The sequence below is a fragment of the Limulus polyphemus genome, unplaced genomic scaffold (assembly GCF_000517525.1).
Source record: "Limulus polyphemus unplaced genomic scaffold, Limulus_polyphemus-2.1.2 Scaffold4149, whole genome shotgun sequence".
Lineage (NCBI taxonomy): Eukaryota > Metazoa > Arthropoda > Merostomata > Xiphosura > Limulidae > Limulus > Limulus polyphemus.
This window is the reverse complement of record NW_013669759.1, coordinates 45,696-61,107: the sequence shown is the minus strand read 5'-3', so window position 1 is coordinate 61,107 and position 15,412 is coordinate 45,696. Positions and strand designations below refer to the sequence as shown.

The following is a 15,412-nucleotide window of genomic DNA, read 5'->3' as shown; positions in this document are numbered from 1 at the left end:
GTGTTTTAAACCTGTAAACTTACCCTTCTTCTTCCACAGGTATATCTTCAGGAGTGTAAGAACTGTACATATATATTTGTGTTTTAAACCTGTAAACTTACCAAACACTTCTTCTTCCACAGGTATATCTTCAGGAGTGTAAGAACTGTACATACTGGACATCAAGGAATGTTCCTCAACTTGTCGCTGAAGACTTTCAATTTTTGCCTCATAGTTCTTGGAAATAAAGTAAAAATTAGCATATAATTTTTACTGTTTGGCAACAAGAATCATCTGAACAAAGTTTTACTACGCAACCAACACTGGTGTGAAGATCCAAGTAATGGCTAAGACATAAATCAAGTTCAGTAAAAGAAAAAAGTAAACAGAGGCAATATATATATATATATATATATATACGATAATTAAGTTGTTTTTCTCAAGAGACTTTGCATAAATGAAATGTTATCCTTTTCTTTCTGCTGATTTCAATAGCAGTTTATAAACTTAATGTATGAAATAAGTCTCTTTAGATATTAGAAAAATTGTTGCCATTCTACATGGGTGGGAGATAAAAGAATTAAAAACAAAGGAAAACAAATCTGTAATTGTATTTATAACAAAGTTACAATGGTTATCTGTCACTGTCTCTAATTTTGTACTACTGACAAGAGGAAAGACAGCCAGTCAACAGCACCCTACCACCCACTATCCATGCTAAGAGATTTACTGTTACTCCAAAAATGTACCCATAACTTAAAGTGTGGGAAATATTTTGAGGTATTGCAAGCCCGGGAAAAACAGGAGGAGATAAACTTATGCAAAAAATAAATAAAAATCATTATTTATGTCTTTCCACCTTCAAAACATAATTCCCAACATGCATAATAAGAAAAACAACACAAAATTTTAATTAAATAACTAATCATAACACATCCCCTTTACCATATTCAACACGACTCTCAAAAGAAAAAATCAAATCAAATAACAAACCAGATATCCTTGACTCACTTTTAAAACATAACCCTCAAAAACAGAAATATTTTGGTCACCAGAGATTGTGAATGGAATGCATAAAAAATCCTGTTTTGAACAAAACTGAGATAAAGAGTATGGCGATTAGTTATTTTGATATATTCTTTTTACCATACCTTTCTTTCTTGTTGAAAAAGTTGATCCGCTTCTTCTTTTTCTCGTTTATACTGTTCTTCTATAGCAACGAGTCTTCGGTGATACAGAATACGTATATTGGCATTTATAATGCGTCATATTCAAAATATACTACATAAAAACTCCATGCACACCCATTACGTAAATAATCAAAAATTTTGTTCCATTTAAACATTATTTGGATCTGGAATATGTAAATGCATGGTCTTAATAATTGATCCATGTTTTATAAATAGCAAGACAGCTGTTAAAACAGTTTTAAACACAAATTTTATGTAACACCAACAATCAAGTTAGGATATATTCTGAATTTTACTCTAGTTCGGTCTACAATTCTCATTATTTTAAATTATTAAAAGCCTTTGATCGAACATTTTGCTAATTTGACAATTATTGAAAAGCATCCTTTATACAAGTTTCATGACCTAGTAAAAGATAATTTATATTTTAATACTTTGGGACTTTCCCAAATCAAACACAAGAAGAACCTTTGTTACGATGTCCAAAATCCGAAGTCAGTTCATTTTAAACACTTGTAAGAGAAAAATTTATTTCTGTGGGAAGATGAAGCAATTCTTGGATATATATATAACATCTGACTGCTAGCAAGTGTTAACTGCCGTAAGTAAAAGCACCACTTGGGAATGATTAAAAGAAAACTAACCCATTGAAAAGAGTTCCATGTTGTAAAAATAAGTTGTAAAGAAAACTGAAACCCACTTGTGTTTGGTGGAATGGTAAAAATGGTTGTTTAAAATATTACAGAAAATCAGCTGGTACCACAATGAGAAAATTTTCAACAATCAATTTTACCTTATCCATCAGAGGTTAGGAAAATATTGTTACGACAGCAGAAGGGCACACGAAGCTAGGAGCATGCGTGCTGGAGTTTCTAGAAGGATCATGACTTATCGGGCAACCTCACAAATGTCTCAGCATTTGCTAGACGCCCTCTTTTTTAGTATATAAGCCGGAGATTGATTGAAGAGAAATAATTGAGAATTGAGTCAAGTAGGCACCGTAAGTAAAGTGTGTGAATCGATGTGAATTATAGCATGCATTTATAAAAGTAGTTAAGTTAAAGTGACTGTGGAAATTCTGTGTATTTCAAAGTTGTATCGAGAAAGAATAAATTAGTTTTAATTAAGAAAGAACTTGTATCACTGAAGTTTCTCGGAAAGAATTTCTACGGGAAATTAACAAACATGCAGATACGCAACAATATTACAAAGAACGTTTCTGGTTATTCACTTTATTATTCTTAGTTTATATCCAAGACTCAAAACATTTTTCAAATATTTTAACATTTTCAACTGATGTTGATGAAATGCCAATTTTTCATTTCGCTACTTACTTTTTCTCCATATCAACTTTCAAGTCAATTCCTTGTTTTTCCAGCAGTTCCAGTTGAGCAAAAGACCAGTCTACTGGTTGAGTAGCTAAAAACGAAAGGAAACATGTATCAAAATTTCATTCATACACTCAAAGTACCTTCTAACTTTAATCATTCATTTTTATTTCAATTTCATTTATACTGCCTTACAAGAACATGTTCTTCAACAACGGCCTCAATTTTTTCATGATATTTGATAAACTAGTTAACAATGATCGACAAGCAGATGTTTTCTTTAAAATATAGCTAAAAATATCAAAAATCAAATAAAGTTATAAAAAATATTATAATTTCACAACTGTTGAGTATTTTTAGAAAAAAAAAGTTTAAATTAAATTCTAGAGTTAAGTGTATCTGTAAAATATGTAAAAAAAAATAACTAAGACAATTACACAAGTGGGCAAAATCGTAAATGTAAGTCATTAAACTCCAACTAAGAATATAAAAAAAGGTTCTTAAAATTGAAAATGCCATCCTTTTTAGGCTGGAATCATTATGAGTATGAACACCAAAGGTGAATAACTACAAATATTATGTAATTAACCATGTTTCAGAATATCTTCAACTTTGAAATTTAAATGTGACAAATTTGCCATACTCACTTTCTGGTGTATCAACAGGAGATTTGTCCTTGTTTTCTTTGTTTTCTCGGGATTCTCGAGCTGCTTCAAATTTTAATTGAAGAAACAGTATAGTTCAAATATAAAGTATTTCTGCCTATCAGGTATTACATTAAGCTCTATTTAAAAGTATACATAAGTTGTTTAAGATAGCCATATAGATCTGAAATACTATTTTTACACACACCTCTAATTTCAAGCAGCAGCGGACATATTAAGAGGAATGTGAAAAAACAAATTGGCAGGTTTTTATAACAACTTTTTGGTCTATAGGCTTTTCAATATTTTGCCGGCTTTTAGCATTTAAACCATTACTTTCAGAGTAATATATAAATAGGATTTCATAGAATCATTTGTCTCTCATTGGTCCAGTCCAATTGATGAGTTCTGGTAGTGAATGAAAAGTTTATTTGGCAGCAATATGTGGAAAACAAAACATAGACCTAAAATGCTATTTTTCGTTTTTTTAAAATACACCCAATTCTCAGCCACAATGGATAAATTAAGAGAATGTGACCAGAGTCATCTGCAATTAACCTGTTCATATAAACATTTTTAGGCCCATTTGTTTTCCAACACTTGTCCAGATTTTGGCATTTAAACCATAAATAAAAAAAAGGTTAAAAGTAAACCAAAACAATAAAACTAAGTATACTCAGCTAAAAATCTGGTTCCATTTAAATATTTAAAAAATACAACTCAGATATAAGTTTGTACATTTTTTTTAACTAACAATAACTGCATTAACTTGGGATTAGCAACTAACCTTGTTCTGGATGCTGGAATCGAAAAACATGGTATTTTCCTAAAATTACACGAGATCCAGTGTGCAGCTGTATTTGCTCTGTAATCTGTCGTCCATTGACATAACACAAACTTCCTTCACAGGGTGTCAGAGTAACATTGCCTAGAAAAAAAAAAGTCATAAAATTCGGTGAAACTATCAAGAACCTCAAATTGGATTGTCACTTTTAAACAATGTTTTAAGACAACAGAGAGCACGTATTTATACCAACTCTGAACACCAGCAGGATAGTCACATTAATTTCTGTATAAAATTATCATACCAATATGACATTGTTTGTTTTTTGCACAATGTAAACAAAACTTAGAACTGCTTTCCCAATATAAGCACTAAAAAATTAATTATACTCATAATAAGACATTATTAGGCCTATTATATTTTTAACATTACATTCTTTATTCAGTCCCCAAAAGTTCTTCAAAAATAAAAGTGTATAATAGCATTTGCCAATGGCACATATCTCTCAATCCAGAGTTCATCAGGCTGACTGGAACACAACAAAAACAGTAGTGGTTGGAACACTATTTTTATAAGCCAGCTTAGAACAGTTGTTCTCACCATAAACATTCTTGTTGTAACAAATGGCTTATATAAACACCGATTATACTTCTTTAAAAAAAACCTTAAGGGACTGGATAATAAATTAGTGTTAAAAATATAATACATCTAATACTAATGTCTTATGACCAGTATAATTAATTAGTGTTAACTAGTGTTAAAAATATAATACATCTAATACTAATGTCTTATGACCAGTATAATTAATTATAATCAAACTTTGCCAGCTTAGAACAGTTGTTCTCACCGTAAAAATTCTTGTTGTAACAAATGGCTTATATAAACACCGATTATACTTCTTTAAAAAAAAACCTTAAAGGACTGGATAATAAATTAGTGTTAAAAATATAATATATCTAATACTAATGTCTTATGACCAGTATAATTAATTATAATCAAACTTTGCCAGCTTAGAAAATGCATTCAAACCATAACAATAAGAAATTAGATCTGAAAATAAAGAATTAGAAGTACTCATATGACAGCAAAAGTAAAATATAAGTATACTAGCAGAGACCTGCAAAACATTTGTCGTCAAATTAGTATTTTTATTAGAACAGTACTTCCTTGAGTACAGAATTTCTAGAATAATACAAAATAATTCTATAAATCCAGTTATCTTAGGCCTATCATTAGTTAAGCCTTTATTAAGTATATCCTACATTTGATAAAGAGATAAATTAACACTGTAAATTGTGTATGTTTTTTATTTTAGTTTAATTAGGCCTAAACTCTACCATAGTTGTTACTATCAATAAATAAACTAAAGTATATTTTCATCCACCTTTGTTTACATACTGAAATGAAGTGCGCACGCATACGCATTTAGATAGTAAGGTGTGCACACATTTTCAGGACAGACAAAAACCGAGTATCATTATTATAACAGATAAAATACAAGACTATTCCTGGCAAAAGGTCATAAATACACACAGTGATGCTCACTAGTTATAATTTCTGTAAAAACTTGAAATTATGACTCTCAAATATAAAACACTTTCATAGATACAACGTCAGTCCCTTTCTTAATCCTATTTAATTAACAAATAACTGTATAAGACCTGACAAAATTTGCTGTATCCTAAACAAAAGCTTTTAATTTTACATTATCAACTTGGAAATTTCATATTATATTTTTTAAGAGGTACCCATTTAATTATTGAGCATATACAAAATTCTTGAAACAACTTCTGGTTATATATTACATATATTTTGTTGAGTATAATATTTTGTTTTAGCACTGAGACATAATCATGTACTATTCGAAATTCAAATTACACATACATCAAATCATTCTTTTTAAGATGGAACTAACTTCACCAATTGTTATTTTTTAATGTAAATAATTTGATACAAGCATAATGGTGCTCGTAATGCCTTATTTACGATTGGTTTTGATTCTTGGATCCTTAGAGTTTTCAAAATGTCTCTCTTTTTTAAATTATTCTCAAATACAATACTCATATACTTTTGAAATGTATTTTGTGTTATTTTCTAATGATGTATTCATGTACGTTTCGATCTTTCCGTTTCTCACTTCTCCTACATAACGACTTTTGCAACCTATATATTCTAATTCATACGCTTTTCCACTACCATGTTCTTCATTATGAAATAACTTGTTTTTATATATTAGTTCCTGTTCTAGTTACAATTTTACTATTTAACTTGCACGTTTTACTTAATTACTGTCCGATTAATTTTTCACTAATAACAAGTGTTATTGATCCATATTTGTGTTTTATTTGTCTTATTAGTTTTATTGATTGTTTTTTTTGTTTCAAAGCAATTTTTTTTATTCTCTGAATTTTATTTTATGTGTTTTCATTGGTGCAGAGTCTGTGTGCTTTCTTATCTTCTGATTTACTATTTCTTTTATCTTGTGTTTCTAACACTTTACACAAGTTTCACCGGGTGTGGTCTATTTTGTGTGTGTAAATTTGATTATCTTACCACAGCCCTATACATTTAAAAATGGAACAAAAAATTCATAAACTTACCATCCTTGCTATCAAAAATACAGTGCTGGTTCAAAATTCTTGATCCTTTAAGTTTAATATCTTGAGGTATATTGGCTTCTGCTCTTCCAACTCTACGAGATGTTACCAAAAAAAAACCTTGGTCAAAATTGATGTTACAATGATCTTTTACTTCCAGATAAAGAAATATTGGAAATTCAGAAACGTGTACTTTTGTTCTAAAATTATAAAAATAATTTTAGAGAAAAGCAGCCTGATGGGAATTGCATTAAAGGAAACTGAAAACATGAATAACTAACACATAATTTTAACTACTGCAAACCTTTGAATGACATATCAGTTTCACAATACAACAGAATGTCCTCGTAACTGATAAAATACTCACTGGAGAAGTTTGGAAATTTTCCCTTGTTAGTAAAGATATGAGTAAGTAGATTAATATAACTTTTATATGCCTCATTGTACTCCTGAGTGTAATACAAATGTTCAGGATTATAAACCAGTTTCATTTCTGGAAAGTTTAGAATAATAAACCAGCTCCTTGTCTGGAAAGTTTAGGATAATAAACCAGCTCCTTGTCTGGAAAGTTCAGAATAGTAAACTAGTTTGATGTCTGGAAAGTTCTGGATAATAAATCAGTTTGATGTCTGGAAAGTTCAGGACAATAAACCAGTTTCATGCCTGGAAAGTTCAGAATAATAAACCAGTTTCATGCCTGGAAAGTTCAGAATAATAAACCAGTTTCATGCCTGGAAAGTGCAGAATAATAAACCAGTTTCATGTCTGTAACAGCAGGGTATGAATAAGTAGCTATCTTTACCTTGTTGTTCCATCTTTGATGTAATATAATAAACATTCTGACATCAGTGGGTCTTCATTGAGGTTCACAATGTGAGGAGTCTTAAGAAGAACAAACAAAACAAAATTTTCAGAAAATACAAAATCAGTTATTTATATATACGATGTAATTACAGCTGCACACACATATATATTCTTACAATAATTTTCTGTCACTTAATCTTACCAACAAACAAAATATCATGAAACAGCTCTAATACAATAATCAATGCATACGTTAAAGTGAACAACAATGCAGGTAATGTTGATGTTTATTGTTTTCTACTTTTTTCCAGCTGATTATAAGAAACTTTCATAAAATAAAATGAAAAAAAATGCTAGGAAGATATATAAGATTTTATAGAAAGATTAGTTTAATAAAACTATTTTTTCTTTCCAGCTCAATTAAAAAAACCACTTGAGTGTCTCTCTTCTGGTCATAGAAAATGAGATGTAATTCAACATCAAGATAACACAGAAGTGAAATTCTACTCATTAATAAACTTTAATTGTGTAATTATCTCTACCCACCAAGGTATAAGATCAATAAAGCCAAGATCAGAAAAGGTATTGATATTTCATCCATTGTAACCATCAGTCTGCATATATATATATTTTTTTTTTTAGACAAAAACTTCTGCAATAATAATATATATTTAGAAAAAATAATTGTAAAAAGATGAAGAAATCTTATTATACAAGTTATGCCTAATGGATTAAGTTTCTATCTATACCCTGAACTAAGCTATACTTCGGAAACATCCTTAAGCCTAATGCAATAAATAAGGGCACAGATTCAGCCGTTAAGTGCCTAGTCACTGAAATTTAGACCCCTTAGGTTTAGTACCTCTTGAAAGCAGATCCCTCAAGTAATGATCTGAGAATCAATGTAGAAACTAATAAAAAGAAAATAAACAAATAAATATCCGTCAATTTTAAGTCAAAGTTACCAAATTAACCCTATTTAAAAAGATGATTAGGAAATCCTAGAAGAAACTTAAGCAGTGCTAAGAAGAAAATTCACATAGCTTTAGTTTTCTTGTATGTAACACTGAAAAAATACCTTTGTACTGTTCAAACATTCTCTCTTTAAACTGGAAGTTAGAAGTATATGGTATTAGATATCGAGAATGAAACCATTAACATTAAATGTTAAAAAATTCCTTAATTCACATCTTAGTTTAACAAGATGTGAAAAACAAAAAAGACCATCGTAATAGTTACAGTAGTCACTGAAAAAGAAATTCTGTTATTTGTGAATAAAATGTAGATAAACAATGAATACAATAGATAAGTCCTAAACACTGCAGAGAGAAGAAAACAAAGCCTTTACGATTACCTTTTTTGGTGAAAAAATGCCAAAAGCACCACCATCTTCTCTTAAAGCTACTCCCATCTCAGCTAGTACAGCCTCTCTGTAAAATTATTCAATATTAAACATTTAAAATTGAGCAGTTGCTACAAATTTAGAGTTTAAGAATTTCTCAATACATATTTTTATACTTTACATTATGCCTAGTCTTCTAAGATGGTGTACAACACTCATCCAAGGAGTGGTTTTAAACGGCTTATGGAACATCCTTTCTTTAAAATAATCTTATTTTTTTCATTGTTTGTTTTCATATTCAGTTGTATGGAAATATATATATTATAGATACATGAAAGCTATACAGTTATGACAAATCAGAGAATAAAAATGTCATCTACAGAAATTACAGGTTCAAAGTTTTTTTTTGTTTTTTTTCTATATAATAAGAGCCTTTAACTCTCTGTTGCACATTGTAATACACGAGTAACAAATCCACCTTTGTTGCTTAATGTACACACAAATGCTTCAACTCTTACTTCCAGGTAACAGCCTAAATAAACCATGGAGCTAATTTAGTTGGTTCCTAAGTTGAACTATGTTACTTCTAGGTAGCATACCCACTTAGAATTTACCAAAATATATTTCACAAAGATTTTTTTGCACAATACAGATGTAAAAAAAAAATTTTTTCAATATCTTTTCCACTGTATTTTCATAATGCATGCAATATAAGGTTAAAGCAACAATTTGGAACACTGTTACACTAAACGTAAGGTGTTAGTGATATCAAGAAGTATTACTATTTCTTAAAACATAAATACTACAAGTATTATTATTTATAGCACCCTACAAGTATTGTTGTTTTTTGTAGCACCCAACAAGTATTGTTGTTATTTGTAGCACCCTACAAGTATTGTTGTAATTTGTAGCACCCTACAAGTATTGTTGTTATTTGTAGCACCCTACAAGTATTGTTGTTATTTGTAGCACCCTACAAGTATTGTTGTTATTTGTAGCACCCTACAAGTATTGTTGTAATTTGTAGCACCCTACAAGTATTGTTGTAATTTGTAGCACCCTACAAGTATTGTTGTTATTTGTAGCACCCTACAAGTATTGTTGTTATTTGTAGCACCCTACAACTATTGTTGTAATTTGTAGAAACTAAATTAGAAGTAATATCACTTGGTACAACAGTAATGTTGTTTTTAACACCCAAAAACAGAATAGTTATTACTTGTATCATCATGACCTCTAAGCAACTATGAATGATTTTAACACCAGAAATCATGTTGGATTTTATATAAATAGGATTATAAATATCACCAACATCTATGAAAATATGTTTACTGATAATGGCTGTCTGTAACCTAAAATTTATGAAAAGAGAAACACGTGTAGCTCCACTAAGTTAATTTCAATACTAAAATATATACAAGTAGTAATACTTATACTGACAACACATGCAAATCATTATTTTACAACACTTTATTCCACACGTGCAGAATAACATACAACACCACAATTTTTGCCATTACGATAATTTACACACACATACAGCTTTCTCTACATACCTTTGCAATCTGATAGCCTCTGTTTTTTTCAATTTTTCTTCCCAAGTTTCATTTAGCTCAGCAATCAGTTTTTCTGATTCTTGCAACTGTTGCATGGCATTCTCCCCTGCTGCGGACACAGAGTTGGTGTGGTTTTTGTTAATCACATCTGCTCTCCCCGTCTCATCTACAATAAAATTGAATGCAAGGAGAGACTTTTATAAATACAGAATTTCCAATTTGCCCTTGAAAGTTACTCTTCAAAACAATGCAGGCAATAAAGCACACAACTTAAAAAAGGTTCATAAACAATTTACAATATATTAAACAGCCTCTGCTTACAATAAACACACTGGTCAGCTTGGTGTAAAAACAATATGCACAGTCAGCAGCACAGACAACAAAAAACCAGATACAAAATATTGAAAACAGTATATCTCTCTCTCTCTCTTCTGGTTAACGTTAAGCCTAACTGTATGAGAGGTTATATATATTCAATAAAAATTATATATAAAGAAGGCACTTAGTAATTACGAAAAAGCTTAGCTATTTTTATTCTACCAGCTTCATAACTTTTATCTTAAAATAATCATGTTATCTTTCAAGGCAATAATGCTATAGTTTTTGTTTTTTTTAATATATTATTTTGACACATCAATAGATACAAATAAAATCTTCAAATTATTTTTTTGCTTCCTTTCTAATTATGTATCTATACAACAGCTTTATTAACACTGATGTAGATCATTTGAGACTGCTTTCTCTTACACAGTTTATTGCTACTTGTTCACCAACGTGATAAAAAAAAACGTAACTGAAAACCATGCATAATCATGAAACAAACAAACAAACAAGAACATCACAAGTAGTTAATACTAGATATTTTTTCTGTGTGTGTGTACATGCACGAGATCATTCCATCTGACTTCTTGCTTTGCTGATGATTGTAAAAACAGGGATCTGCTCTAACGCTATTTCCAAACCACATCTGCATTTTGCTTTTCAAAGCTGTCATCGTACTCATACGTATATCTTTAAAACAATTAAATAACCATTTCTTCCATACTTGCAGCTTCAAAAAATACTGTGGATTTGAAGGAGGTTTAATTATATGTATAAAATATATTTTCTAATTGTGTGCGTATGAAAAGTATGTCTATGAGGTCCAAATAATCGTGGCACTTTATTTATATAGAATGTCAAAATCAGTTAATAAGAACACCTATATATCTCTGAAAAACATTGAAACTACTTGCAAGTTCAAAGCAGTTAAGAGAAATTCCTCGAGTAAGGTTCATTTAAATGTCAATTAGCCCCTTCTACTGTCCAATTTTTCAATTATCATTGTATCTTAAAGATTTCGAAATGATATTGGTTTTCTTTTGCATTAAATGACATAAAAACAAGCAAATCCCTGCTGTACAACATTAAACAGCCCAACGTGTCTAAATAAAAAAGCTAGCAGTGAAGCAGCAAAGCAAACCACAAACGAAGCCAGTCACTTGTGATAAGTACAGTGACTTACTATTACGGCCGGGATTAGCCGTCACATTACCAGCTTCTGGGATAGATCAGAAAGTAAGAGAGGAAAAACAGAAGATATTAGAAAATACAAAAAACAAGTGTTAATAAAGACCCAGTTAAGACTAGAAAAACTGGAATACAGTTAATAATCATTCTTAAGTCAGAAAAAATTTACTATTAGTAAATGTATACCATTTGAATAAAAATACATGTTCATGTTAGACACCAAACTAAAGCTTATGATAACAAAAGTACAGTTTTTATTAGAATCTATAATTTATTATGATAAATCAAACTAGTATATATATATATTCAAAAGTATACAAAAAGTTAGGTTATTACAACAAGTAGTATATCAAACCAGACAAATTTTGTTTTACTTGTAAAAACTGTTTATCCTGATGATTACCAACTGAATTAATTCTCTTTTTTTTTAAATAGTAATTCACAAACACTTTTAATTAAAAAGTACGACTTAACAGAATTTCAGATGTTATGTTTATTTCTTTATCTGTGGTTTTTATGACTAAAGTTGCAGGTGTTAATCAACCTAGAATTCTTTATTAACACCTGCAACTTTAGTCATAAAAACCACAGATAAAGAATTCTAGGTTGATTAACACCTGCAACTTTAGTCATAAAAACCACAGATAAAGAATTCTAGGTTGATTAACACCTGCAACTTTAGTCATAAAAACCACAGATAAAGAATTCTAGGTTGATTAACACCTGCAACTTTAGTCATAAAAACCACAGATCAACCTAGAAAAAGGAATTGTCACTTGTTCAGTTGTCATTTGAATTCATCCCCCCCCCCAAAAAAAGGAGAAAAACTATAATCAAAGTTTAAAAACTAACTCTACCAAATATCTAACGTACATATAGCAATATGTTTCAAACTGTTACAAGTTTTATACTTTACCATCTACAGTTTTCATTAATCAATATTTATTAATACCAAACGACTCGTAAGCTCTCCTAAATGTTTGTTCTAAGAAATAACACTGAATGAGTGAGTTTATTTGTCATTACTTTTTAAGCACAAAGCTGGTTTATTGCCGTCTCATTTATAAACTTCAAAAACTTAGCTATAGTCAAATGAAATCAAAATATTTAACAAATAATTTTAGAAGGTTAAATTTCAATATATTTTTTGCACATACTTCAACCTGTCTAAAGGTCTTTACACCATTAATATTCCATACTCCGAGTTTAAAATAAAACTTAGAAATTATACGGTCATCAGTAAAGTCTATCAATCCTATTTTCTATTTTGGAAAATTATTTCTATAAAAAAACAATAAATTTTAGCAACTCTGAAATACAAAAACTTCCAGTGAAGTATTGAGTGATCTCTATTAACTAAGTTTTTACCATTCCATTTACTTTCAAAGACTCCAAGTGCAAATCTAGTGTGGAAATGTGGATTATTGATGAACTAATCTTACTTAGCCATATGATACGCCCATCATACTACATTTAATGCATAAATGGCATTAACACATACACAATAAATTATGCTACATGCTTGTACCTCAAAGTTCATGTATCTATAGTGACGTTTACAATATTTGTGCTATTAAGAACAACATAAGTCATCATGTCAATTACTCTTAAATAATGCCCAAGTAAAGAATACTAACTTTAATATTTTAATGTCTGTGCTACACTGAAAATCAAATTGTTTTTTAGTTGTTGGTGTTAAGTGCAAAGCTACACAATGGTTTATGTGTTCTACCCAACATGGATACTAATACCAGATTTTTAGTGTCGTATAACTGCAGACTTACCGCTGAGCCACTTTGAGGCAAATCAAATTGTTAAATATGTAAAAAATTTAAAGTTACTTACAAATCTCTTCTACATTGTTAAAAGATTTCAGTTCATTATTTCTTACATGCTGATCTTTTGAAGCCTTCAGCTAACACAAATCAGATTTAGTTAAGCCTATTACGAAAATAATACAACATACATGTCTACATCAGGCCTAATTATTGTATACAAAATATACATTAGAAATATCTAAGTAAGTTGGGTAGCAAGTGAACAATATCTGGCGAAATACTACTGTTTCAAACAAAAAGTAAAATTAAATATAACCATATGCGTTTGTGTGCATGTGGAAAAATAGTTTATACATATAAAAAATTATATAAATATGACACGAAATACAATAAAATTCTTTCATCAATGATTAAATTACTAATTCCAAGAAAGAAAATGTTATAGTAACAGAAGGAAAATGAAACGGAGTGACACATTTTTAATAAATGCAGTTTCTGAAGTAAAATCTACCAATGAACACAAAACTCTACAAGACTACACACATACTTGGGAAAGATTAGCGAATAAAGCAACAAAATATTCAACATAAGAAGGATACTGATAATATACTTTCAAAAGTTTCTTATTGAATGAACCAAAACGTTTGGGTAAAATGTTTATAGAGACAAGAGAATTTAAGATAATCCAAAAGTGAACAATGAAAAATTAGTCAACATAACAGACATTTGAAGTTTATACACTATAACTAATATCATCTGAAGCAACAGACCACATACAACATGGAAAACATTCTATTTTACATCACCTTTCTTCTTTTTTAAGTTAGACAGAAAACATTTTATGTGGGTAAAGTGAATAAACCGATTCATGTAGCTATATTGAGTCGTCGAGTTTCTTTCTGTTTGACTTGGAAGTATCTTGTTATATAGTACACAGTCCAAAGTTCATAATCTGATGATGACAACTCACATTCTCAGCCTTAAAGGTGTTCAAGCTCGATTGGAGTAGTTTAATACATGAAAGTCTCCTTGATCCAAAGTGTTTCTTCATTCAAACTACATCCCATTATCTTACAGTATGTAAGCATGTAGTTGTATAAAAGTACTAAAATAATCGTGCATTAATATATATGTGTAATTGTTCTCAATGCAAATAGGGTTATTTAGAGTTAACAATCCAAACCTTTGAAATATGCAGTTACAGCAAAGAAAACAAATTAATTTAATGGTTCTGTCATCCTAGCAAATCGATTAAATCCAACACATCTCATTAAACAGATATAAATGGAACTCACTTTAACGTAACTTAAGTGGAATGAGACTCCAAATGACAAGTAACCATTGGGAAACCATCTTTTGTGTAAACACCTGGTTCAATTGCCCTTAATACATCTGGCTCGAATAGGGTTTTGCTTTACATTTAATATAATGGATTTCAAGCATAAATATTCCCTGATAGTTTAGAGTCCTATCATTTTTTTATTCTAGCAAACCAATTAAGTGAAAATTAAGACTACACATTTTATCTTAGTTGTAACTGGTAAGAAAGTATAGGTTAAAGTCTTGGTGTGCGTGTGTAATGTTTTTGCTTCAACATAAAATTTGAACTTTTCATTCCACTTATTGCTTCTCCTCCCTCTCTCTCCATTTTGGAGATTCAGATACGATTTTTAAAAAAGCAATAAACATGATAAACTGTTGTAATTGTAATCTAGCATTGTAACACATGGGGAGTCAGCACAGTCCCTGGATTGTCAGCTACTGCTCAACTTAACCCAACCTCTGGATTGTCAGCTACTGCTCAACTCTCAACTCAACTTAAACCAACCCCTGGATTGTCAACTACTGCTCAACTCTCAACTTAACCCAACCCCTGGACTGTCAACTACTGCTCAACTCTG

General features: G+C 30.0%; 1 protein-coding gene across 10 annotated transcripts in view; it reads right to left on the bottom strand.

Moving 5' to 3' along the window:
- LOC106470662 (kinesin-like protein unc-104) overlaps positions 1-15,412 on the bottom strand; it is a 91,463-nt gene that overhangs the window by 30,945 nt on the left and 45,106 nt on the right. For 5 of the 10 annotated variants that reach the window (XM_022399291.1, XM_022399293.1, XM_022399292.1 and 2 more), the window contains 10 exons: positions 11,729-11,764; positions 10,225-10,390; positions 8,681-8,756; positions 7,325-7,404; positions 6,526-6,617; positions 3,929-4,069; positions 3,145-3,207; positions 2,504-2,588; positions 1,131-1,203; positions 102-216 (listed from right to left, as the gene is read on the bottom strand). In XM_022399291.1, the coding sequence (XP_022254999.1) occupies positions 102-216; positions 1,131-1,203; positions 2,504-2,588; positions 3,145-3,207; positions 3,929-4,069; positions 6,526-6,617; positions 7,325-7,404; positions 8,681-8,756; positions 10,225-10,390; positions 11,729-11,764 (927 nt within the window). The remainder of the gene's footprint in view (positions 1-101; positions 217-1,130; positions 1,204-2,503; positions 2,589-3,144; positions 3,208-3,928; positions 4,070-6,525; positions 6,618-7,324; positions 7,405-8,680; positions 8,757-10,224; positions 10,391-11,728; positions 11,765-15,412) is intronic. The other 5 variants (XM_022399300.1, XM_022399296.1, XM_022399297.1 and 2 more) reach the window with 2 other exon arrangements.